Genomic DNA, 26650 nt, shown 5'->3' with positions numbered 1-26650 from the left:
GAGTGTTGCCAAGGATGTGATCATTCCCCTCTTCTCAGCACTGGTGAGGCCACATCTTTAGTACCATGTCCAGTTCTGGGCTCCCCAGTACAGGAGTCCTGCAGTGGAAAGGATCTCTCATGTCTTCCTTACCTAACCAGTCATTCCAAGTGCTGGAATGCTAGACAGATTCATCAGGTCCTTTCTCTGTTTTCTTCATCATTTCCATAGGTTGAACTCCATAAACTTCACATTGTAAACTTGCTTTCTAGAGCCTTAGTCACTCTTTATCCCTTTTCTATTTCTAATATTTTAATACCTTTTTGAAATGTGACATGGTTCTGGATACAGTAGTGCATTTAACAGTGCAAGGTAAAGTAGTAAGATCTCTACTTCTGTGTCTTACCTGCAGGCACCGCGTTACTCCTCTCAGCTGTGAAACAGATTGTCATTTTGGCAAACTGAAAGGCAAGTGAAAGCTGTTTTCATGGTGTAACTGAAGTCCCTTGAGAAAAAATGTCTCTCAGACTGTGGATTTTGTAATATTTGTGGGAGAGTGGGAGGGCAAAGATGAAAAAGAGTGCAACGGAAAGTTGTTAAGGTGGTAGAGAGGATCTCGGTTTTGAACACCCTGAAAAGGGAGCAGTTTCTCTTGCCAACAGCAATAGGACTAGGCTGAGGAAAGCTTTAGAAAATTACTCTGAAACAAACTAGTTATGCTTTTGATTTAACTTCTGTATTTCAGAAGAGGGTGGGCTGTTCATCAGCTGTTGATGCATGTATGTAACTGCAATTTGAGCTATTCTCGCCTCATTTTCCACTTTTTCCTAGATCTTTATCCTTCCAAAACAAATAAGCACTGGTTGTTAGGAATAGGAGGCTAGGCATAATTTTTATGATTCTTACGAGTTTTTGTTTTAAGAGTGGTATTAACAAAAGCAGTGGACAAAAGTTATGCAGGTCTCAGCATCGGGCACATGCCCAGTGCTAGAAAATTTGATCTTGCATATCTGCCATAAAATTCACAAGTATGTCAGGAGGTATGGCAAGTCAAGGACTGTGAGAATATTCTGGATTTCAAGATTTCTGTGCAGAAGCTCTCCTTGGTAGTGGCAATGCTGCTGACTGGGTAGTGGCAATGCTGCTGACTGGAGAGTAGCCTTCCCCAGAAGGCAATGGGCAGACAGTTGCCAGAACCTTTTATTTCCTGGGGTCTGTGAAGCAGGGGCTTGTGCCTAGGCTCTGCATTTGATGCACGTGCACTTCCAGTTGCAAGCTAGCCCCGTGTGTTACTCTTTTTCCTTACACTTTCTCAGACTTTATCCATTTCTCCCCTCTTTCTCTTCTTTCACCAGCTTTCCTGCCTAATTCTATTTTTTCTCTTAAGAACCTTCTGGTAGCCCATTCTGAGATCAGAAAACATGTCTTCCCTAGATGCTTCCCTACCCCAGTGTTATGGCCCTCCCACTGTAGAACATGGGAAAGCAAAGAGGGACCAATTATGAATTATGACAGCCCAGCATTCCAAGGTTTTTTTTTTCTTTTTTCCTTCTGAGTTTGTAAAGGAGGAAGATAATTTGAAACCAAAACACTGAGGTAATACACACAAAACCTAGATTTCTGTAATGGAGTTGCCATATTTCTGTGGTCAAATGTAATCTCCAGTAGCAAATAATTCACCTGAAGAGAAGTCCACCAAGGAGCATTTGCCTTGAAATGGTTTGTTAATGACAATCCCCTCAGACGGGACTGGACTATTCTGGAAATACAATGCTTCACTGTCCCCTCACCTGTTAACCATAGGAACGTGTTGCTTGTTGCAATAGCACTGACTGACATTAAGAAATCTGCAGTAAAACTATACTGACTTTCCTCTTCACTAATGACCTTGATGATGGGAGCGAGTGTACCCTCACCAAGTTTAAAGATGATAAAAAATGGGGAGGAGTGGCACACCAGAGCGTTGTGCTGCCATCCAGAGGGACCTCAAGAGGCTGGAGAAATGGGCAGAGAGGAACCTTAACAAAGGGAAATTCAAAGTCCAGCACCTTTGGAGGAATAACCCCATGCACCAGTACTGGCTGGGGCAAACCATCTGAAAAGCAGCTTTGCAGAAAAGAACATGGGTGGCGTGGTGGACAAGTTGAAGATGAGGCAGCAGTGCGCCCTCGTGGCAAAGGTGGCCAACAGTATCTGGGCTGCATCAGGGAAAGCATTGCCAGCAGGCTGAGGGAGGTCATCCTTCCCCTCTACTCAGCTCTGGTAAGGCCCCACCTGGAGCCCTGTGTCCAGTTCTGAGCTCCCCAGTACAAGGGAGACCTTAATGTACTGGAGATGGTCCAGTGAAGGACCACAAAGTTGATTAAGGGACTGGAGCATCTCTCATCTGAGAAAGGGTTGAGAGCGCTGGGATTGTTCAGCCTGGAGAAGAGAAGCATCAGGGAAATGTCATGAGTGTGTATAAATGCCTGAAGGAATGGTGCGAAAAAGACTGAGCCAGGCTCTTTTCAGTGGTGCCCAGTGACAGGACCAGAGGAACTGGGCTCTGACTGAAACCCAGGAGCTTCCCTCTGAACACAAGGAAACCCTTTTTTTGTTGCGAAGGGTGACCGAGCCCTGAAGCAGATTGCCCAGGTGAGTCGTGGAGTCTCCCTCCTCGGAGGTAATCAGAAGCTGTCTGGACATGGAGCTGGGTAACTTGTTCTGGATGGCCCTGCTTGAGCATGGGGCTTGACCTGGACAATCTGCCTTGGTCCATTCCAGCCTCAACTGTTCTGTGATTCCGTGCTTGTTAATCAGGAAACCTGAAGCAATCTATCACAAGTGTAAGTCTGATGTCAGGATTTTACCTTAGGGTATTGGATACTGATTTAACACACCATTTCCATTTCTTTGTTAGCATGTTCTGGAATTCAAAATGTTACACCCAAAAATAAAGGAATAGTGTTTTCAAGTGAAGCTGTTACATGCTGTGTTATGTAGTGGGCATATGCTCATTTGTTTGCTTGCCATGTTTATAGGATCACTAAATGACTGAAAGCATGCTGTCAGAGGAAAAAAACCTACAAAGCGGGTGAGGAGATAACCTGGAAATCTGAATGTATTTGTATGGAGGACAAAATATGTCAACGCATCAGCTACTTTTTTCTTGTGCCTTGCTACTGTGCTCATTACACCTGCTAGTGCGGAGGATTAATGCATTTGAGCATAAAATTTTCCCTGAAGCCCTTCTCCTTTTTTTCCCCTTAACTGTCTTTAGCTGCAGGAGGGAATTAGAGTTGATTTTTAAGAGCAAGAAAAGAGGAGGTAGAGAAACTGAGCAAGTAATAGAAAGAGGTTGGCAGCCTAAAGTAGAGGGATGGCAAGGGGTGGAGGGTGGGGGAAACAAACAACTGCACTAATTAGGAACAAATTAAGGATGGAAGGTAGCTGCCAAAAGATAATCTAACCCACCATGTGACTTTTCCCACTACTTACAGCTGCTGGTAGTGATAGCAGATGGTGTATCGGGGTGCAAAACCCCCTCAGAGGTACTAAGACATGTTGCAAAAACTGCCGAATTTCCAAGTGTTCAGAATGTTGGGGGTTTTTTTTCTGCTAATTGAATGTGGTAGAGGACTCCCAAATCCTATATTTCCAGATACCATAGGGTATAACCACCTCCATAACCACCTGGATAACTATTGTGAAGGAACCGGTTATTGTTTTTCTCCTACAGACAAACATGAAAGGTCAGTGATGGTTTTTTTCCTCAGTGCATAAATATCTGACCAGATAAGCAGCACATCAGGATTTAGGGACTAGTAGGAGAGTTCTGAGACTGTGACTTCAAAAGTGTATGTGAACGTGCATAAACCTAGTCATATGGAAGACAAAAGACACACGAGGCTTGTTGTTTGGGTAGGAGCAAAGTAGGGTTTAGCTGCTGTTCTGACCACCTCAGTGTTAGTGAGGATTTGAGGTGGATGACTTGAGTGCGAAGGGAAAATGATGGGAAAAAAAATGAACTGAATTACAGCATGTGTTAAAAAAAGCAGAAAAGACAACACAAATAGAGTAAGCATCTACCTGATTTAGTATACCTGATAGTTTAATACATCTTTATTTAAGGAGCCAAATGTTAATCAAGAGTTAGAAAAGATTGCATGACCCACTGGAGATACATTTGACAACTTGCAGCATAGAACCAAAAGGCCAGGTTTTCAGAGTGGAATTTTGTATCTAATCTTCGAGGTCTATTGGTCAATAAATCAAGGAGGTATGCACACACAGAGTTGTGAACATATATCCAGCTCCGTGAATGAATATATGAAACCTTCAGTTATGCCATTCTTGGTCATTGCAGCAATACCCTTTTTTATTCATTTGCTTCTGAGAGATAATTCTGGGAGTGTTTCTTCCCCGAGAACTCCAAGTGCAGATATCCCCAAATACACTGCTTTAATGGCAGGAGAATAAAACACCAATACAGAAAAAGATGTATATTTTAATAAGTCATTAAATAAATTTGCTAGCAAATATAAACTTTTACATAAAAATAAAACCTTTAACTTTTAATAAAATGTGAATGATATTAATCTGAATTAAAATATTTGGAATGCTAGTGTAATAGCTTAATAAAGTGACTCCCAAATGGTTTAGCTAACTTAGAAGGGCATGCACATTCTCTTACACTCTCGAAAAGGGTAAAAATTGAGGTGAAATCTAGCAATTCACAACATCATTTAACAGAAAAGAATATTTGTACTCAGCAGAAACCGCAGAGAATTTATGTCCCTGGACTGCAACTCTGAGCTGAAATTTGTCTTGAGAATGTGATGCTAATGTCCCTGCTCTTGCTGAAAATGTCAGACCTACAAATGCAATCAAGCCCTCAGAAGAATTTTGTCACAATTCTGGTGCGTGCTTCCTCCTGAAAGATGTCAATGCTGTTGAAGAATATAAAGTGCAGAGATTGTTCAAGATTGGAGAACTGGCAAAGTAAAGACAATTTGTTTTGAGTAAAACAGACAATCTTTCTTTTCTGAAAAGTAAAACTACTTCCTATAGCTGAGCATACCATAGCATACAGATTCCTCTGTCTTCAACATTTGAAGCAAAATTAAGAAAGGGAGAACATAGTCAACAAAACTGGAACATGACCTACTTATATAATATTTTTTTTGATATCTGTTTATCTTAGTTTTGTATATTTCAATTTATACAAATATGAGTGATACCTCATGCTTTCATTTTCTATCTCTGCATCCACCTGAGCATCTGGTCAGAATACACAGGACCAAAGTGTGGAGGTACTAACTGTCTGGGCATATTAGACTTGGATGATAGTAAGAAAAAATAAATCAAAATAACCAGAAATCATGTTTAAAACAAGTCGTCTTTCCTTCAGGTGATTTCTAGTTTCAAATGCCTGATAGGAATTGCATGTCTTTTCTCAGAAGGTGGGTGGGGAAGTGCCCTGAAGTTCCTCTTTCTGCTGTGGAGCTTTACAGGAAAGTTGCTGGTACAAAGCCACACGGGCTCTGCCAAAAGCATTTGTGGCTCATGACTAGCTTGCCTCTGATCATGTTTCCAGTGATGGTTATGATTCACAGATTGTAGCCTCTTTCTGTTTTTGTGACCCATGCAGCTCTGCTTTCCTCATTGACTGTCAGGATTTTACAGTGACACAGCACGTAATGAAAGATGCAGCAAAAAGTCATGCAGACAGGCAGAGCATCATATTTACTACCATTCTGGAACAAAAATAAAAACGGAGAACACTGGACAGTGGATTTCGGCCACCAGACAAAACCATCGTGTGTTGCTCTGTAGGGTATCTGGGGAGGATTCTTGTTCTGGCAAAACATCTAAGAGCATGGGACCTCAGGCCTTGCTACGCGCAGAGATGGTTCCCAGTCAGCAGTCTGGCTGATGTCCTCAGTTTCAAGCTGGATAGCTTCTAGACTGCTAGACTGACATCTAAAATAGATGAATATGTGATTGATAAAAATGTGAGAAATAGGAGCTGAAAAAAGGTTGATAGTAAATGCCCAGTTATCTTAGGATTTGGAGAAAGAATGAGGTGGGGCTCAGGACCCTTGGCTGTACAAGGAAACAGGACTGACTGTGAGGAATGCATTTCCCCCTTGCTGTGAGAAAGAGTAGACTGTGATGTCAGCTTGAGGATCCTTTCAGTGCAGAATAAAGCCTGGAGTGCTGAGACCTAGTTCTGGATCAAAATAAAGAAATGCAATGCAAAGACTGAATTCTGGTCCTAGTGCAAGATGATCCTTCCAGTCTGATGTTGGGCAGCCTGTGGTGGAGCAATCCTTGAGCTCCGTGGTGACAGAGATAGTTGCTTTTACTGGACAGAAGTGTTACCTCATCCCTGCCTCAGCTCCACTCTTCTTATAAATGGTGAGACAAGAAAGGTTTATACAGCCTAATGATTTTGGGAACCAAATCTACTGAAAGAACAGAAAAAAAGGATGAAATTGCAGGAAAAGGTGGTAAGCTGGTGCCATGGCAGTCTCACAGAGCACAAAGAGGGAGAAGGGGATCCCAGGACAAGACAGGAGGAAAATGTTTTGCCTTGCTTCTGGGTGGACTAAGTTGTTGCAGGAAATAAATTGTCCAAGGAAGTTAGCTGAAATCCAGCATGAAACCTAACTTTCTGTCAGCAGCTTGAATGCAGGTAAAGGGATAATTATAAGGAGCAAAGTCTGCGACTTGAGGGACAGTTGAGCTGAATGAGAAGTAATAACTTACTCTGGTCAGTAGATGAGGTATTTCTATTCTTCTTCAATATCACAAAACCCAGAAGAATTGTGATCAGTACAATCACAGCTATAAGTGGGCCAAAGAAGTTTATCTTCATTTGCTTAATTTCTTCCCCCTGTATCTCTGATTAAGAAAACAGAGGAGATACACACAGCAAAGATTTAATTTGGTGACAATTAGCCTGAACAACCTATCCCAAAGTTATGTGAATTAGAACTTTAGGGAAAGGCCCTCAGCATCCTATGCTTTTACATTGCTTTAATAGTGTCAATAAATCACTATCCACATCGTTTCATTTCCAGTAACTAGTGAAACTGCCAGGTCTTACTGGCCACTTCAACAACGGTAAGGCAAAGTACTCTTTCTGAAATTTGGGTAACGTGAGTGATCGGCAACTTAATAGAGGAGCCTATGAGGCAGCTACTGTGCTAATGCTACTCTGTGGTGCTGTGCACAAGAACCTGGGATATGTTACTACTTGGTATCTGTTGGAAATTATGGTCAAAGCCTAATGAAATGCCATAAGGGATGTGAAAGTAGCAGGGAATGCCCAGGAGTTTCCCTCTATTTCTGGTTATTGAGCTTTGGAGGTTTTGGTTGCTAAGCTTAGAAACTGATAGAGCTTCAGTTATTGCCAAACAAAGCTTTTCTTGCCCACCATCACTGCTTATCAGGTGGCTTCTCTCATAAAGCCAAGGAGGAGAGAACAATTGACTAGGGAAAAGCAGGATGCAACACTATAGCTAATATAGTAAATATAGCCATGTTAACACTCAGGAGCAACACAGAGAGCTGTGCAGACCTCAGAAGGCTTCTGTATTGCATTTTAATATTATTTAAAAATCCTACAATGTAAGGACATCACAGACAGTTTGCCATATCTAGCATTGATGATTTAACCCTTTAGCTAAATTTATATGAAGAAAACTGCACTGTGGAACTTTTTTCAGAATAAGTGGTAAGCTTCTTTTACACCTGCATTAGTAAGGTGCATGCCTGGACTACCCTGTTAGGCTTTCCTGCGATGCTGCCATTCCCTCTTGGCTCCTCCTTCCTGTCAGTTGAAGCACAGTTCTCCATCTTCAACATTGTCTAAAGGAGACGTGCAAGCCCAACAAACTTATGAGCAGAGTGGCAATTGTCTATATTTTGATGTGCTTGTGCCATAGCTTACAAACAAAAATATGTCAAAGGATGTTTTCCTGTTCCAGGAGTTAAATAAAATGTTGCTTTATCTTAAAGAAAGGATCAGTCGTGTGGAACCCTGAGATAATCCAGCAGTAAAGTCTTACTGGACTTTACTGAAGCAGATCCCCAACTTCTTCTTGCAAGGGGTGTCTGAAAAAAGAACATCATCTCAGAGAAAAAAAAATCCCCAAATAGCCATTTTGGTATGTGCACTTCATTGTGCCCAATGTTATGAAAACCACCAGGAACACTTCTAAGACTAGTCAAAGTTTTATGGTCTTTATACTTAAAGTCAGCACAGTCTATTTGGCAGTTTCTGAGCCTGATCTGGTCTGAGGGACTCCTTTGTTTAGACTTCTGCCTTTCTCTAAGGAATGGTTAAGAACAGCAGCTCAAGCACTTAAACATCAGAAAAAAGCTTTTTTACTGTCAGGGTGGTCAAACAGCTGAGAGAGGTTGTGAAGCCTCTGTCCTGGGAGATATTTAAAACTCAACTGGATAAGGCCCTGGGCTACCTGTTGACTCTACTCTGAGCAGAGTGGCTGAGCTAGATGCCTCTTCTAGCCTCAACAGTTCTCTGATTCTGTGAAGCAGCAACCTCCCTTAACAGCTGTCACCTCTGGAGACTAGTGGCCACCTAATCCAGCCATCCAGGCGGCTCGGTTGCTACTGCAGCAGCACCTAGGGAGAGGATGAACAGGGCTGTGTTCTGGACTGTGCAGCAGTAGCCTTCCTTCTCTGTGCCCTCTCCTTGCTGTAGCTTCCTATATGGAAAGGGGAGGGAATTTGGTGGCCGTGGCTGTTGGTGAACAGGATGGAGAACATACAACCTTTGTAGCCAACTCCTGCTGCTCCTTAGGGTTTATTCGCTGCCTTGACTATGCTGCGATCTGTGATCGGCTCTACTGCAATGTGACCTGCTCCGACCCATGCAAAAATTGGAATGGGCAAATGGAGACTCACCTATGCCTAGTGGCACTGAGACAAGGCTCCCCAGCTGCTCTCCGAGGTGAAGCAAGCAGCTAATATTAGTGAGGGTGTTTGCAGGAACTGTGATACTCAGCTTGCTAGTAACATTGTACAGCTTTGTTACAGCATCCTGTGAGATGTCCGTGTGATGCATAAACCTGCGTGTTTTGTTTTCATGTGAAATTAGCCAAGTCATCTGCTTGGGCTTTGGATAACCTCCGCTGGAAGAACAGGAAAGATTCAAGTATTCGTTGGGCTTTAGCTCCCCACTGTGCAGCTGTGCTATCTCAGGTTGACTATAGTTGGCTGAAACAGACCAAAGAGAAAGCATTGTGAGTCAGACATACCACATCTCCTGACGCTTCTTGCCAGGGGTTTAAGATTTTCAGGCAGAAGAAAGCTTAAGCAATTTTCTCAGGAAAACAATGGGAGTCCCAAGAAGGGTTTGTTATGTTTTTGGTACATGTAGATTTGCTGCTCCTTGTCTTCAGGGTGTTTCTGAGTCTGATCAACCAGTCAAGAGACCTCTGTCTCTCCCACCTCCTTTAGATCCATTGACACCTCAGGATAACCAGACCTGGCCTGCTTGCAGGTCAGTGCTTAGGCACAAAATGGGAATGGGACACAGTGCTGCCTGCTCTTGGCCTCCTGGTTAGGTAAGGGGAAAACCACTGACTTCTAAATGTGAAATGCAGAGAAAGAAATCGTCTGAGGGACTTCAGATGGGGTAAATTGGAGGTCCACTGTGTCATAGGTAGAAATATCCTTGGTATCAGTATCATGAGTAGTCATTTTGCAGCATCTAAAGTAGTTCACTCAGCTTCCTAGCAGGCCTCCTTTTGCTTGTTTTTTTTTTACGTGGAGGTGAGCACGACACAAGGTTTTTACTTTATGTTATTAGATACTCATCCTGCTCAATGAAAAACATAGCTGTTGCTTTAAAAAAGTCAAGTTTCCCAGGCAAGAAATAGTTACTGAAACAGGATTGAAAAGATTTTTTTAAACATAAAATATGAATGATAAAGGGAAGCTTTTAGTGAACACTGTCTTTTAAATCACCTCCCAAATATTTTCAATCAGGATTTGTTTGGTTCAGGGGTCGTAGTAGAAATAGTAGACTATAATGGAAAAGGAGGAGAGAACGCAGACATAATATTGACTGCATGTTGGTATACAGCAGGTTAAAAAAAAAAAAACAAAACCACCACACCACAACAAATACCAAGGAACAGACTCAAGACTTCATTGAAAATACTTCATTATTTTAGTGCCAATAGGATTAAAGACAATATGGAGAAATATTGGAGAAGGGAAAAAGGATTCCTAGAAACATATGAGCCTAAGAGGGTCTGACTCTTCTGTACACGTGCTCAGTGTGCTGGATCCAGGCTCTAATCCTTGCCCTAGTGAATTCTTAATATGGCTGGATGAAGAAATGTGATGTTGCTTTTATTTGCTCTATCCCAACACACAGCGGGTAGGATTTAGCTTAGTCACTGAAATCCCCAAGAGATTCCATGGCTGTGAATTCAAAATGGAAAAAGCCCCACCCTTTTTAGACCCCAAAATTTAGTTATGTTGTCCCTCAGGAGAGCTCAAGCTTCCTCTTTCTCCTCAGGGTCTAACTTGCTTAGCTGACTGCTCACTCCAGCTCCTAGTCTGCAGCATGCGTTCTCTCCTTGGCATTTTACAGGGAGGCAGGAACGTAAATCCATGGCTGTGAAACTTGCCACATTGTCCAAGTGATAGAAGAGTTTCCACCTTATTGACAGGAAACAAGTGGAAACAGTGGAATATACCCTGAACAAAGCACTTCTGTTTTATGGCTTCTGGAACCTCGATTTACTGAAAAGTGAAGCTGGTTGCATGCAGGGTGTGGGCTATGTGTGTGTGAGCTTTGGATTGTTAACATAAAAGCATGTTTCAGGAAGTCTCCTGTATTTAAAGATGATGTGTCTTCCAAAAAGGCAATGGGCTTAGATTTGAATAACTCAAGAGACAGCAGATCCGTCAGGCCCTTAATATTTGTCTCAATGGCTTAATCACTCTGCCTGGTTTTATTCCGTTTTGTAAAGTGTCAACATGCCTTACTTCTCACTTGCCTCCAGCCACTGACTGTTTTTATATCTTCGCTGAATAAATTAGCCTTTTTTTTGTTTGATATCCAGTATTTTATGTGTATTTCAGAATCTCACACTCTGAAAACAAGACTCTTCTCAGTCTTCTGTGTTATAAGGTAATCAGGTTGATCTTTTAATGTCTCCAGTTGGACCGTATTTTTCCAGCCTTCAGAAAACTCTAGTAGAGCTTTTCTTCATGCTTTTAATTTTTTAAACATCCCCTTTAAAATGAGGACACAAACTGTTAAGTCTCTATCCTGCCATCAATTTCACTCCCAACACTTGGAACAGCGTGTATTTTGAACTAGCTTCCCTAGTCTCACCTGCTTCTGGAGACATGCTGTAGCAGCAGAACTTGCAGTTAAGCTGCTTGTCACCACGGTCCCTGCCTTGCCTGCTTTAAGACCCAAAGCTTCCCAGTGTGAAGCCCACCGTTCCTTCTGGAGAAGGTTCTGTGTTCGTTGTTCTTATACAAATCATCCTGGCTGTACACAGTAGTATATCTGGCTATATATTGTGCTAATGTAATTCACATAAATAACAGGTGTAAACTGTATTAGAAGGTACTTCAGTATTTCTGGATGGGCTTGGTCACCGAGTGGTTAGATAGCTTTGTGTGACTGCCCCGTCATTCTTGTACAGGCTGCAGTCCTTCCTATGGCCATTCCAAGTGTGACGTGCCATGCTACAGAGACCCCTCCATAATTAAGAAACAGTAGGTGAGTACAGGTACTTTCAACATTTCTGTTTTTCTTCTAATTATTTTTAAGGATTTTTTAAAAGTATGATTTTATATTGCTCTTTGAGAGCTTATTGAACAGAGAGTCATTTGGAAGGAGCACAGCAGCAGAACATAGTTTAAAACAGTCTTCCTAAATTAAACCTTAAAAGGTCTAGTAGAGTTTTAGTGCCAATGAATGAGACTTCTGTAACATGTTGCTCAGATGTTGGCTAAGCTGATCACTTATTTAACTGCTTGAATTAACTGAACGGCTGATGCTAAGCATCAATTAAATTGGAGGCCTTGATACTGAGTGCACATTATGAGTTTCTGAGTTCTAAAACTTTGCTGAAAATACTTGTCAAGTAGATTCTGGGAGAATGAAAATTGACAATCTAGGTTTTCTGTCTGTGGATTTGAGGGAATGCTTGCTGGTAGCACAAAACTCAATAGGCTGAGATGTTTTGGCACTCCGTTTTCGGCTGCCGTTACACATGGCCTGTCTCTCTTGAAGCACTGTGGTGACTGAAAACACCAGTGGAAGTTATTAGCTGTTGTGATTAATGACTAGCACTATCATAGTGGAAGAGAGAACACAGGCATATGGACAAAGGTTACTAACAGGACAGTTTAAAATAGAAAATCATTACGAAAATATATTAGGAATTACTGAAAATATTAGAAAATCTTAGGAAAAGATTGCTTCCTCACTGCCATTCCCCTGTTAAAAGATTTCCTGCCTTTTCCACTGATAAACATGCAAGAAATCAGGCTGAATCTTATCAACGTGTGCATTTTTTCTTCAGAGATATTTTCAGTCTCTCTTTAACTGAACATATGAATTTCTACTCCTCCACATGTAAGCTGCTCTTTTCTTTATTTTCCCTGTGATTTATATGATCATAAAATAGCTGGGTGTTTGCAGAAATCTTGTTATGTTTCAATTGTAATTTACCACCAATGATGATAACTACTGCTACTTTTAATAGAAGGTAGTGTATCAGATGCAAATAAAGAAGTGTGTTTTTCAGAGTCCTAAAAGCCACAAAACGTGCAGGAGTCAAGAGGAAGAAGGCAGAATAGTTTTCACTATAAAGTATGACAGGCTGGGAATCAGGAATAATACAATATTGAGCAAATTATTGCCTCATTTTCTACTTCTGATTGCTTCCACCTGAGCACTTTTCATCCAGAGCTGAGGATTTTCTATTGAGGATGCTCTTATCCATCTTTCGAAATTCTGCCCCAGTGCAGGTGCATCTTCAGTGGCTCGGGGACAGTACCACACATTTCTGGACAGAGCAAAGTGACAGAGAACTCCCCCTCAAAAAACCCAGACCAGACGACAATTAGAAGAGTCACTTACCAATGACGTTCAGTAAGCACTCAGATGTGTGTATGACCCTTGCTGATTCTTTCTCTCTCTGCTGTATAATACACATATACTGTCCCTCGTCCACAATTTCTGCGTTTAACAATTGCAAGGTCCATTTGTCCATGTCCATCTTGGTGCGATTTATATATTTAGGACTAAGGTTATCATGTTTTTCCTGGCCATAGTATACTTCATGCACCACTTCATTGTCTTTTTGCCAAAATATTCTTAAATCCTTTATGTCAGTTTTCTGAGAGTTTGGAAAATAGCAGGATAGATATGCAGTGTGATTGAGAAATGACTTCACCTGATGCACACTGGCAGCAATACCTTGGACAAAGAGAGAAGAAATTAGGATTTCCATCAGCTACAAGAGAACACCAAGTATTTGTGCTCACAGAGACAACACTTAACAACAGTAACTATAAAAACACCAGCATTTAGACACAAATTCTCCCGCTAGGTATGACAGGAGATGCAGTTCTTCAAACTGACTCAGTCTTCTGGAGTTCAGGTCATAAAACTCTTTCTTATTTTTCCTCCCATATTTTACTTTCCGAGGAAGGCCTACCACACAGAGATTGTGAGCGTCTGTATTTTAGAAGACTTATCTGCAGGCAAAAGGTCCAAACCATTCCTATACATAACATCCTGACTGTAATGAGATTCTGCCACAAAGGAGATAGCTGCACAATTTATTTTTTAAAAGTTGAAATCATTCTCCTAATAAAATAACACAGCATTGCTGTTTCAAAGAAAATGTGAAGTGCACACTGTGTGGTAAATGTTGGTGTCTAAGGAATATATGACCAGAAGGTCAGAAATAGGTGAACACTTTCAGTCTTGCTGAAGAATTAATCTAAAGTTTAATGACAAATTAAATGTCAGATTTAACTGTTCTGTAATTAATCTAGAGTTTGATGACATATTGAATGTCAGATTTAACTGTTCTGTTGCTGATCTTGTTAACAGAAATAATAAACACAATTATGCCTTTGTGCAAAGAACGGATGAACTGTGTCACACAAGGGATGATTTTTCTCCCGCTTTCATCAGTGTGCGTATCCGTAGGGGTGGCGATGGGCCAGGAGGGCTGTCTCTTCTTGAGATGAGAAATGCAGTCCTCTGTCCCAGAAGAATTAAACACCTTTGCTCCATTCAAAAGGAAAAGGTTTACAGTCTCTCTCCTGGTACAAAATGTTGACTGCTCTTCCAGAGCACCAGACTGCAAAATGATCTCCACGGCTGCCTAAAACTCCAGCTGTCCCATATCAAACTGTCAGCCTTCAGTTTAATACTGTTCTCCTCTGTAATATACAGAGGTGATATACACACACTTTAAAGACAGATTTAAATTGAAAATTTAACAGCAACATAAGTGTAAAGATATAAAGTTGAAGAGAGAAAGTAATTACTATATATTTTAGAGTGTCCCTGCATACAAGTTAAATACATGTCACATAGGCTATATGACCTTGATTGTGCAACAGAAATGATTAATTACTGCTGAGGAGTAAGCTGCTTAGTGGATGAGAGAGAATCGTGTAGCAGGACACAAATAACCAAACTGTTTTTTACAATTAAAAATGCGCCTTTTACCTGGGAGAAGTATCATAGCGTAAAGGAAGAATATGCAGACCTCCATGATGCTGTAAGAACAAAGAATGAAAGAATATGTTAGAGGTTGAAAACACTCCAGGACCTTCTCCAGTACTCCCACAGACACAGTAAAACAAGAAGTTTTAGCAAGAGAGGGACTATTGAGAAAGTTAATCTCACCTTTTCCCATGCACTAGAACTTCTGTGTGCTTCACAGCCTTTAGCAACAAGAGGCATGCCATGACAGATCTCTGGTTTACAGAGAAGGTGATGTGGTGCGAGATTGCTGCAGACAGGGTCTGCCATGGGAGGAACGCAGAGCCCCTGCGGTGCAAAGGACAGGATGAGCACCCAAAACGCCTGGTGTGGAGGAAAGAGGAATGGGGAGCATGCTTGACCTGGCAGGCTGGGGAAGAAGATGGGGGAATTGAAAGTAGAGGGGGAGGAGAAGGTGACACAGAAGGAGGAGGTGGGGGAGATGGCACGATGATGTCAGCTACCAGAAGTGATGAAGTGGTGACCTTCAGTTTTTTAACAGGAACTGTCCGTCGCGACAGTAAGTGCAGCGTCCTTCACAACAGTAAAAGGTAACTGAGATAAAATCCTATATGGTTTAAAGAGTCAAGGCTAAATGGTGCATAATTTGTGGTCAAAACCCCCTGTTACCTGTTTAGAAAAAAAGAAAAAAACCCTGTAATTCGTCTCATAAGCACAACACTTCTATGGCTGCTCGCGTTCCTGTGGTGTGAGGGGCTGTGACGCCGGTGCAGAGCCGAGCGTCATTCCCACGCACCCCTGGCAGCAGGGCGCCTGCGCCTGGCCGGCTGGTGGTTGTGGTTTGCATCTTGGCAACGCCTTTGTGTTTTTCCTGTGCCTTTTCCATATGTTTGGGAGAAGCCTCCACACCACCCCTGCCAAGGTCCTTCACTCTCCTCCGTTAAAAACCTCCAAGGAATGCTCTTTTGCTGGAGCAGATGTAAAACCTCTTCAGCTCTCACACTATTTAAACCGGGTGAGACTGCTGTCTGCTGTCCTCACTGGTAGTACAGCTCCCTGATGTTTCCCATTTTTTGTCATGTTTTATTTTAAGCTGGTACACTTGGATCTTTACATTTACCCCAGGTTTCTGGGTGCAGGAGTCTCTTCTGTTTAATGCAGAATTCTCCTCGATCTGCTGACATGTTTTTTGAGTGCATGCCGTAACGTACAGAACTGTGAATGACATTTCTTCCAGACCAGATCCATCCTGCCTTTTCTTAGGAAAGGGGAGAAGGAAGCCCAGATGTCTCAGAGGGTTTAGGGAACTTTCTTTGTGATTCTCCTGCTGGAGCCGAGGAGGAGGGAGGGCTTGGGGTGAGCAGCGGCTGCTCTGCCCCAGCCGCCCTGTTACGCGGTGAACTTTTATCAAGGGGTTTTCCTCCCAGGCTGGGCCCCGCTGAATTAAACCACACAAATGATCGCCTAAATAAAATTGCATCTGCCAAGCCACTGAAAACTGCAGAACCTCCTTCTCAGCACTTGTATTTCCCTTCTGCAAATAAGAATTTTTGCTTTCAGTCAGGTAAAAAAAAAAAAAAAAAAAAAAAAGGATAGCCCTATTTTTTTGATCCAGTGCAGGTGTCTAAGAGGAGAAATTAAAGCCATTTAGCAACTGGAAACGTAAGTGAAGCAGAGAGAGTGTACGCTATGGCTAGGCGTGTTTTGCAGTGACTGTCTCACAGCAGGAAAGGCCAAAACCGGAACTGAAAATGAGAGGGAAAGACAGAAATAAAGCCCACGCACAAATACCAGATATCACCTCTCGCCTTGCTGTGTGGGTTGGGTTTGGAGCTGGGAGGGCAGAAGTCTCAAAGATCCTACGTGGTGCCCTGGCTGCTGCCTTCCAGGAGAAGGTGTGTGGCGGGGGATGGCTGCACGGGGGAGGGTCCCGCGGGTGGGCAGCGGGGGGGACACCCACGTTCCCTGCAGGGGGAGGCCACTGAGCATGACAAGCTGCTACTCTTAACGTGAGCTGCTTCATGGAGAGTTGCTGAATCATGAACCGGGCGCTAAAACTTCAGTGCTGCGAGCAGCTTCTCTTCCTCTTTTTTACGAGATGCCTTTAACCAGCAGATGCAAATCCTTGGAGCCAGTGTCCCAAAAACCGAGGGGAGGAAGGAGAACTATGCAGTCTCTGTGTTGGCTACTTACACCGTTGCTTTGGTATATTCATTACAAATTCTGTGCTCAGTACTCTTTTAGGTCATAGAAAGTCTGGTTGTGTCCCAGGACTGTTTGGCAGTCGAAGGGGACGAGGTAAGAGGGGGAAGAGAGGTTTTGCATCAGGGTATGGTCCGCTGTTGGCGAATGATACAGACCGAAGTGCCCTCTTCATGGCCAGGCCCGTGCGTGAGCACGCTGCTCCGCTCCACAGCCTTGTGGGGCTGCCTGGGGACGCGTGGGCTTTCTGTTTGCGTGCTGGGTGCATCCAGCGGTGGAAGCGGCACTTTTTCATGATGCCAATAACAACTGATGAGGTGGGAGTGGTTTGAAGACCCAGGGCTTAAAAATTGTCTGACATGCAGAATGCTGTGAGGCCGATCCACAGGGAGGTAACCACTTTCCCTTGCTGAAGGAGGCTAGCACTATGTGGCACGGCTTTTTTTGCCCCTTGAGGCTGTTCCAGGCTTTCCTAGAGATGTCTCCATGACTCACAATTACAAATCATGTGTGGATTGAAATTATGTCAGTAATCACATTCAACCCTTTATTTACTATCTCTGCAGTGCAGTCACTGAAAGGGGAAGGAACCGTAGGAAGGAACATGCACTTTACTGGCTCTTTTCATGACTGCTTTGGTTTGTCCCAAACCAGTCTGAGAAGAGTCAGGAGGCGGTTCCCGCTGGGCTGAGTACGGGCGGATTCCTTCCCTGGAGAACTCTAAGATCGGTGTCTGGGAAAAAGAGGCAACTTCATTCCCTTTACGTTGGAGGGCAATTGCCAGAAAGCCCTGTGTGACTTAAATGTGCAGATTAGCTTATGCTTTCTGTCTCTTGTTCCTCCCACTCTAGCGTGTGAATCCAGCATATGAAAACCCAATACACACAGTGAAGCGTGAAGGTCTTGCAGTAAACAAGAGCTTTGTGTCCGGTATGCTTGCCTGGGCTTTCATCTGCTCTCCTGTACCGTTTGCATTTCTGGATGTAGTCATCGTTTGAAAGGCACTGTCAAATCTTTGCTCTTTGACTCTTAAATGCCATCGCTGCCTTTCAGTTCCTTTCAAAATATTCCTTTCTTACATGTTCTTACATGTAATTAGCTTTAAGGGTAATTAGATGCAAGAGGTACACTAATCACATTACATCAGGTACATATCTTCTATGGGAAGGCTCTCCTTCCCCAAGTTTCACAATGAATTCAGAACAAAACTGGCCACTGAACTAGTAACCTTTTTTGACTTTTCTAGTGTGGGGATTTTTTCTAAAATTTCCACCCGATGCCATGCTGAGCAGCTCCATGAGCAGCGCTGAGAGCCCCTGGAGACAGGACATCTGTGACTCAGACTTTCCACCACAGACCTAAAAGCTATCCTAGAGACTTCTGCATGAAATTCTGCAAAAAATGCATTTACCAGCCTTCCCCCATGTTGTAAGCACAGATTGATCTGAACAAATGTTAACAAAGGAAATTGCAACTTAAGAAAATTCCTTTAAGGTGGTGAAGTCAGAGAATTCTAGGATGCCCTACACACAAATACTAAGCCACACGATCACATATATATCCAACAAGGGACACATTAAAAACATACCATTACCCAGGCAACCTGTGTTTCCTACGTGCTTCTCCAGTTAGAAAGTGGCACCATTCTAATCAGTTGCTAAACGTTTTCCATTGCTCATTCTTTTAGAACAATCTTTAAGTTACATTTAAAAATTCTGGGCTTGATGTTTGATGATGTTGTTATTACATGAAAAAAAGCCCTCCATCTCCCTAATTTTTGATTTCTGAATGCATTTTGTATTCCTTCCCACTATCTTTCAGTAACATCTTTTTATTACATCTAAGACCTCCAGGGGAACTATGACTTTCTTTATGATTCTGGGATCACTTTGCTCTAACATCCAGAAACTGCCCTTTAATAACAACCAAACACCACCAATTATTTAAATAATACCTTTGGTCCAAAGGTCATGGAGCATTCCGCTGCCTCTGCAAGCAGAATTCCTCATCCACAACTGAAGGGCAGGTATCCCTGGCAGAGAGCGCAGTGAGTGCCCCACGGCACACAGCCCCGCAGCACAAACCATCGGGCACGGGCTTGAGCTCCATGGTGGTGAAACCGCGGGGGAAGTTTGGAGGGGAGGAACGTCATCAGCCAGGGTGAGACCTTCACTGGGAACAGCTGTGGTGTGTGTCCTGCGGTCCATTGAAAGCCTCGGGCAGGTTGCCGTATTTTTTACATGCTGTAAGCTACACCTGGCCACAGAACTGGCAAGTTGGCTGAGCCACCTCTGCATCACAGGTACCAGCCGCCTCAGGTGGCCTCTGTCCTCCCGCCCGGCCCTCGCACCCCAAGGTTATTAGCCAAGCAGACTCATCAGCTGGGAAGCAGCAATTACCGATCCACTTCTCACCAGATCACGCTAACCTGTTTGTGCAACGAAACAGAGGAGGAGCGCGCCCCTGCTCCCACATGGGTGACAGTTTAGAGATGCCAGCTCCGTAACAGACCCGTCAGTCGCTGGAGTTCCCTCGAGAGCCGTTGTACAGAAGAGGGAATTCAGTGCCCGCTCCCAGGTTGTTTCTCTTCTGCACAGGACACTTTGCCTGGAAGTGGCAGCACGGCTGCACACAGCAGACAGGCGTAACCTCAAACGGCAGCTTGCAGGGCACCTCGAGCACAAGATATGTACTGCACACAGGAGGGAGCATCCCTGCTCCATTGCCAACCCCTAACCAAACACACGTGCTGAGGATCAGCAGCCATACCGCACCTTATATGTTTTGTCCTCGGGTACTACATCCTTTATTTTCAATTAAGTGTCTTTCAAAATCAGCTAAGCATGTGACACAAACCTCATGCTGCTTCTTAAGCAGGAGGATCACTCATCAGGAGCTACTTTTTCTTGCAATAAATTAATCTCAATTGTTAAATGAAGATGTGATATTCAGAAGTGCGATTAAACGAGCCAAGCCCTCCTGCTCTCGGTTCCAGTGCAGAAATCGCTCCGGGGACACATACTGGTTTTCTCACAGTGCTTCTCATGGCACATTAACTGATTTACAAAGCTAAAGGAAAAGGTTTTGCCTTTTGGTTTTGGTTCCCTCCCTACAACCACCAGAATTACAGTAGTTGGGTACAAAGGACCCGATTCTCCTATCTACTGGTGGAAAATAAGACCACCATCCTTGTAACACTCATGATTGGAAAATGCCCTGCAGATCCACTTTGGTTCTTTTGCCCAGTTTCCAATTATAAATGTCCCGCTTCAGGAATTCAGGAATAATTGTGCTGATGCCACTATGGGCTCTGGCTCATTCTGCTACAGGCTGGTCAGCTTGCTCCAGAGAGTAAGGGATGTATGTGAAGCTGCTGCAATTAGCAGCTGTGACTCAAATGAAACAGCGAGCAGCTGTGGAGTCACTTTACTAATAGCAATTACATTTTTACAAACCTATGCTCCTACTTGTTTATAGGAGCATTACAAAGGCTTGCCTCTGTAACTGCTCAAATTGTTACCAGATAAATAAAAAAGCGAAACCACTCAACTGAAAGCATTATCACAATCCTAGGGAGTACCTTATTGCTTTCTCCAGGCTTTCTGTCTCACAGGCAGCGAAACACTCCAGTATGGATCTCACCAACAGAAACATTCATTCTTTCTTCTGTCCTCAGTGCCTGCCCTCCACCACATGCAGAAAGCCTAGGTCACAGGGAATTGAACCCTTCCCATCACAAATACGTATGTGCTTCTTTTACAGCAAGCACCCTCTGTCCAAAAGAAGCTTCCTCTTTCTAAGCTGAAATTCCCCTTCTTTCAAAGCCCATCCAATGCTCTCGCAAGCCGCAGCGGTATTCACAGTGCCCCTGCGCTGCGGCGCAGCTCTGGTCTTCAAGAAAACCTTTGCCTGGGTTTTGCCTGAAGGAAATAACCCGTCTTGAATAAGGCTTAGTTTTCCTGGCTGGCAAATTCCATTCACTTTTGTTTGCTTAAACAGGTCTTGTATAATAGAATGGGAAATGTATTTGTTGGCAAGGACCTAAGTTTCTCCAATGCGATCAGACAAAATTGTCTGTCCTTACCCAATACTCTGCCGCAGAAAGTCACCAAGTTAATTTAAGATCTGATGACACAATAAAAATACAGATGAAGGGATTCTTATATAAGAATGTTGATATCAGGACTGATTCCATGACATTTATGGGAAATGGGAGAAAGGTAAGGCCATACCTTTACCGCAGCTGCCGTGCTTGCCATGTTCCAATCAGTTTTTCTATATGACTGAGTGAAGAAGTCATGCTTACGTGTTTGACTATTTGTATGTAAAATTCTTTGATAAATTCATCACTTTATTCTCCTGTACTGTCAGTTTGTTGACACGGAATCTTATTTCTTCTGTAACCACATTTTGATTCTGCCACCTTAGTAAAACCGGCAACTTTATCACCCATTAAGATTTGTTTTAAGGTGGCTGATGAGCATGCAGTGAGCCTCATAAAAGCCCAGCCTAATGACTGTGGTTGTGCTTGCAGCCGTAGATCAGACAGCATTCACACCTGAATCTTTTTTTGTCTGAATCACACTTTATACATGGCTTTCAAAAAGGGGCTGTCTGGGGAGAAAAATTCATCCTGTGTCTGTTGCCTATTAAACTCTGTTAGAAATGAATTCCAAATCAGCTTCTATACAGATGCTTTTCTTTGCCCAGGACAAACTACTCAACAGCTCTGATTAAAAATAGAGGAGTAGGCTGTTATGAGTGAAAAAGGGGAAGTTTTTTCTCCGGTCTGTAGCAATCTGAGAACTGTAATTTGCTTTTAACTCAAGTTTCCTGTGGAAGCTGCCAAAAGAATAATTTCTTCCACTAGATTGATTGAAAACTAATTTGATCTAATTTAAGTGTTTTCCAAACAAGTTCAGCAAAAATCTAAAACCTAGGAGCTTTTACAGGCTTCATTTTTTTTACTTGCTTGCAACTTAGTCTAGTAGTTAACAAGAAAAACAGGAGAGGTGCAGAGGATTTTCAGAGGTGATGGACTATCTTCCCCCCACTCTAGGATGTCACCGAAAGTAATGATGGGTGAGACCTAAATGTACTGGAAGTAACCAAATTGAAAATGCTAAATATTGTTTGTCTTTCTGCTTACAGAGTCTCACCATTTGTACTGAATGCCATACAAATTTATTGAGTTCAGTTTCCATCTGAGTCAAACCGCCAGCCAGGCTGTTGCAGTTTTAGTGCCCTTTGTATGAGCCTGAGTAACTTTTGATGCGGTGGGATTTGGTTCCTTGCTCAGGATGAAAGTTTTGCTATGCATTTATGGGTTGGCTTTGCCTGTACTGTTAGTGATAACGATACTGGGTGCTGATAGCTCAGTTTGCAATGTATTGCCTGTGAGTCACTCTACAAACTTCCTGAGTGTCATCTGAAACAGAAGCCGATGTGGCTAAATCAGAAGAGAACCTAAAAGATTTGGAGCAAGACAGAGATGGTGTGTAGGCAAGGAAAAAGAAACTGTATCAGGCTTTAATTGAAACATGAAATTTACATAAGAAGACCACGGAGAGACAGAGATTTTGTAGAATAGAATTAGGAGTTAGCAGCAGGTAAGATTTTTAAGAAGACGTTAGCAAGAACACTCTTTTAAGAGTGTTAAGGGAAAAGAAAATACTTGATGGTAGATAATGAAGAAAAGGTAAGCAATTATTCAGAAAGACAGACTGAACTTTAAAGCTCAGGTTTAAGAGTGATTTTTCATCAACTGTTTAGCCACTTTTTTTGTCTGTTGCTAGAAGAAAAACATTGAAATTGAAGAAACAATGTAAGGATGCAAAGTAAGGATTGAAAACAGATCTCCAAGATACCAGGCACAGAAAGAAGAAACGCATTCTTTTTTGAAATGGGTCACACTAAACATTGTGTATATTTCTAATACAGCACCAACCGTACAAGCCAACAGGTGCCTGGTGAGAGGTTTCCTTGCAGCCTAGATTCCAGATCCAGAGAGGTTTCCCCTGGAGATGCATAGCAGCAAGGACAAGATGCTACGGACTGCACAGAGCCTTGCTGAAATTCACAACGGTGCAGCAGGGATGCAGGTGAAAAAGATTTGCCAGTCTGGAGCTGCTTGTGATGCTGCAAGTCACTTAAATTACAATAAGATGATACGCAAGAGATAACTGAAGTATCCATGGACATACGCCTGCCACCCACAGCACGGGTGCAAACGCCGTGAGCAGCTCAGGCTCATCCCCCCTGCGCAGCAGATGCTCCAAGCTGCCAGGGGGCCAAAGTGCGGGTGGCTGAAAGCTTGAGTGTCCTACACACAGATACTACTTACCAGCTTAGTGTTGTAAGTAGATTTTCCTTACAGTAGGCAGTCATTTTACAGATACTTGCCAGAGTTGAACAAATGGCATGAAATGGTCAAAGGCAAGCAGATCTGGTGTCCTGCATCATGTGCAGCTATGGGGAGATTTTCTCAGAAAGCTGGTACTGGTTTCGCTGGGAGGGAGGTAAAGGACATCCTGAAGGAAGGGATCGCAGTGCCCTAGGCGATGGTGTGGCCTGCAAGTGAGTGCTGCCTTCCTTGGGAACCCCAGAAAGCTTCCAGAGGAACCATGTGATTCATTGCCTGAGGCTGAAGTAGCCACCAGGGAGGCAGGTGAGAAATTGCCAGCAGCCCAGATCCTGGGTGATGCTGCCTGTGGCAAAGGGAACAGTCCAGTTTACGGTGAGAGAACCCCTCAGCCCTGTGCAGGATCTCGGTTTTCTGCTAAAGGCATCAGGGATGCCAAGACTCTCTTCATTAGCCCCAGAATATTACATGCTGATGCAGAGATGCTGCTTGACTGATTAAAAAGAAGGATGAACTCCAAACGGAGGTGTGGTACAACAAACTGGGAAGTACCCAGGGTATTGTTGGGAGGCATCTTGAGGCTCTGGAAGTACAATTATGGAATTGTTTCAGCATAGTCAGTCTACAGTTTCTGTACCACTAAGGCCAAACCCTCTGCTAAGTGGTCTGAGGGTACAAAGCAAAAAAGATTAAGAAATGAAACTGTCTTGCTCATACCGCCCCAGCACCCTGTGAGAAATAAGAACAGCCCTGGCACGGAGGTTTCCCCAAATGGGTTGTACAGGACAGATTTTAAAATCTAGGAAAAGTGGTAATACATTCTTAGCCATAAATTGATAAGAATGTTTTGTACGCAGAGAAATATTTTTTATTAGATCCAAATATTGGTGGAAAAAAAACCAGAAAGAGCTTGAAAAAGGCCTGAGAGTGTGCTTTCTTTTCCCTGGTGCATGAATCGCTCCAATAGCAAACATCATCTCTCTGCAAATCTTCCTTCACTTTGACTATCCTGGCTACAGCAAGGCTACTGTTATAATTAAGCCTTTGCATGCCCACATCCAGAAAAAAAGAGATGCCAAATATACGGCTTGCACAGTTCATGGGGAGAATGCAATGGTTCAGCATGGAAATGTTGACAATTAGCATACCGAGGAGGGAGCCAGCACAAACATATCTTCAATCTGACCACTTTCTGCAATGTGGCTTTTCTTAGTCTGTGCCAACAGGTACCTGCTTTCCCACAGGATTCACAGTCTAGAACTTTTCTCTGCTAACAGGTGTAGAGGAATTCTAGAGGCATGAAGGCAGGTTAATTAACATTGACAATATGCAGCTGTGGGCTGGCTTCAGGGGCGGCGGGGTGGCTGATGGGGATGAGGTGCAGCCGTGGCTGGTTCCTGCTAAGGAGTTAAATGGCTCTAAGGGGGGGCGGGAAGAGGAGCAGCCAAGGAAGAGAGAGCTGGAAGAAGCAGAGGGAGGAGAGAGTGTGCCCTGGATGAGGAGAGACAAGGAGAAGGATGCAGCAGAGGCAAGAAGCAGAGGGACTGGCCTGAAGAGTATGAAGAAACAGCAGGAACAGTAGATAAATCTTAGAAACCTTGTGGGGGGTGGTGGCTGTGCCAGGGCGAGGTGTGGGAACCACTTATTGAAGTTAACCTGGGATGGGAGGGTAAAAGCCTTGTTGCAGCTTGATAGTTTGTTTCTGCTGCAACAAATAGGTGCCTTCCTCTCCTCCTTCTTAAAGGAAAGGTGCATTGCTCTGTTGGAAGAGTCCAAGCAAATCCCCTTTCTCTTCTTTAGGAGCTAGGCCACTCACTCGGCACGCAGAAGGCCCATGTTCATGGTCACCATGAGAAGTTTCTACGTTACTTTTATGCACTGCTACTCTGTGTACCAGGCTAAAGGCAGTCCTGGAGTAGGACCAAATAATTTCTGAGCCAGTTCTGCTTTGCCCAGAAGTATTACAAAGCCTCTGGGTCAGAGAAGGAGCAGAATGGCATTCATTTTCTGGTGCTCCACGTGGGACATGGGAGCTGTGGATTCATATTGTAGCTCCCAGGACTGTTTCAAGAATTTTGCATTAAATATTATGCCCAATATGTTGGTGGTGGCTTGGGGTTGAGGAAAAGAAGACCAGGAATGACCTCTTCTGTGAGACTGCTTTCATCATACAGCTAAAGCAGTGTTCCCTCTTCCTACTTCACAGATTCAGGGGTGGTTGAGAAAACCCTCTGCCAAGGAATGTCTACAGTGCTGTTTAGGAACCTGAGAGAAGGAAGTGTGAAGATATCTCTCAGGCAGGACTGGGAACTGGCATGTACCCTCTCCATCTACTCATCAGGGCTCTAACCACTAAGAAGCTGTGAAAATAGTCCCAATCTAATAGGCAGAGACAGACATAGTCCTTCTAACTGTATTTCAAAAGGAATAAGGGCCTGCAATCCAATTTTGTGCTGAGACTGATTTAATAAATATATTCTGAGACAACTACTATGTCAAGTCCATCAAACAAGACAGAGGAAAGGCTTTCTGCTGGGGCTGAATCAGTAAACCCTAAGAATATCAGGTTTTGTCGCCTGAATCCCTGGAGACCTATAGAACTTAGGTTAAGTAATGGCTGTAAAGGGGCTTTCATGTTTGTCAGTCTGTGTTCGGAGGCTGTAAATCCAGCCCAGGGACCGCCCTTGGTACCGAGACCTCGGTGGATTTGCCCCAACTGGACGGACCTTCCCCCCCCCCCGCCCTGCTCACGGCTGGGGCAGCTCCGGCATTGCCCACGGTTAGGTTGTTGGTCGCTGGGGATTGCCGGTGCCTGCTGGAAACAGCATCCTGCATCATCTCATAGTGTGGCCAAAATGCCTGGAGATTAAGGCCAATCTCATAGGGGATGCCCACGGCGGTTCCTGGGAGCAATGCCCAGCAGTGCCTGGGAGAACGCTCTAGCCCTCAGGGAAGAGGCAGATTTAAAATTCTGCTGGTCCCAGGGCCTATTTCGGTGAGAGTTGTCTAGGAATAAGAACCCCATCAGAGTGCTGAGGCACACCCTAATTAGCTCTGATTCAGAGAAAGAAGCAGTTGCCATTATGGGGCAGGGGAACTACATTTAAACTTCAGTCCTTCAGGTGCTTTAATCAGCTGTGTCCTACAGGAAGTTCCGGTTAAACTGGGAGCAGGATTTATTTAGTATACAATGCCCAAGCCTTGTGAGACAAAGATTAAAGTATCCAGTATGCTTAGAGAGGATTTCTTTCTCATGGCTTCTGGTTTAGCAACATGCCTAAACAAAACGTGTTTCTTTGATGTAGAAGTGATGGTAACGTAAAGCGAATTAAATACATAAAATTTAAATTCAGGTAATGAGCTTACAAACATGTAAC

General features: G+C 43.5%; 1 protein-coding gene across 5 annotated transcripts; it reads right to left on the bottom strand.

Annotated features, from left to right (window-relative positions):
• Positions 1-4445: 4445 nt before the first annotated feature.
• CD86 (CD86 molecule) lies at positions 4446-22825 on the bottom strand. 5 transcript variants are annotated; one of them, XM_056341370.1, is made up of 6 exons: positions 20493-22822; positions 14714-14763; positions 13106-13444; positions 8893-9204; positions 6730-6864; positions 4446-5940 (listed from the first exon to the last, which is right to left on the bottom strand). In XM_056341370.1, exons 1-6 carry the CDS (start codon positions 20564-20566, stop codon positions 5921-5923), a joined length of 930 nt encoding a protein of 309 aa, XP_056197345.1. In that variant the 5' UTR covers positions 20567-22822; the 3' UTR covers positions 4446-5920. The 5 variants fall into 5 exon arrangements, with proteins under 5 accessions (XP_056197345.1, XP_056197346.1, XP_056197343.1 ...); XM_056341371.1 differs by lacking the exon at positions 20493-22822 and adding an exon at positions 14894-15118; XM_056341368.1 differs by having other exon boundaries at positions 4446-6864; positions 20493-22825.
• Between the last annotated feature and the right edge of the window lie 3825 nt (positions 22826-26650).

This window comes from Falco biarmicus, chromosome 5, assembly GCF_023638135.1.
Source record: "Falco biarmicus isolate bFalBia1 chromosome 5, bFalBia1.pri, whole genome shotgun sequence".
In the NCBI taxonomy this organism is placed as follows: domain Eukaryota; kingdom Metazoa; phylum Chordata; class Aves; order Falconiformes; family Falconidae; genus Falco; species Falco biarmicus.
Note: the sequence above shows the minus strand (reverse complement) of the source record. Positions and strands in the feature narration are given on the sequence as shown.

Bases quoted from the DNA above. Each gene is read 5' to 3' on its own strand.
- CD86 (XM_056341368.1), bottom strand. From the start codon at position 20,566: ATGTTTCTGTTGGTGAGATCCATACTGGAGTGTTTCGCTGCCTGTGAG. The intron at 13,445-14,713 runs GTAAAAGGCGCA...TCTTTGTCCAAG, and splicing joins CGCTATGATACTTCTCCCAG to GTATTGCTGCCAGTGTGCAT. The intron at 9,205-13,105 runs GTAAGTGACTCT...GGTCTGTTTCAG, and splicing joins GTGCTTACTGAACGTCATTG to CCAACTATAGTCAACCTGAG.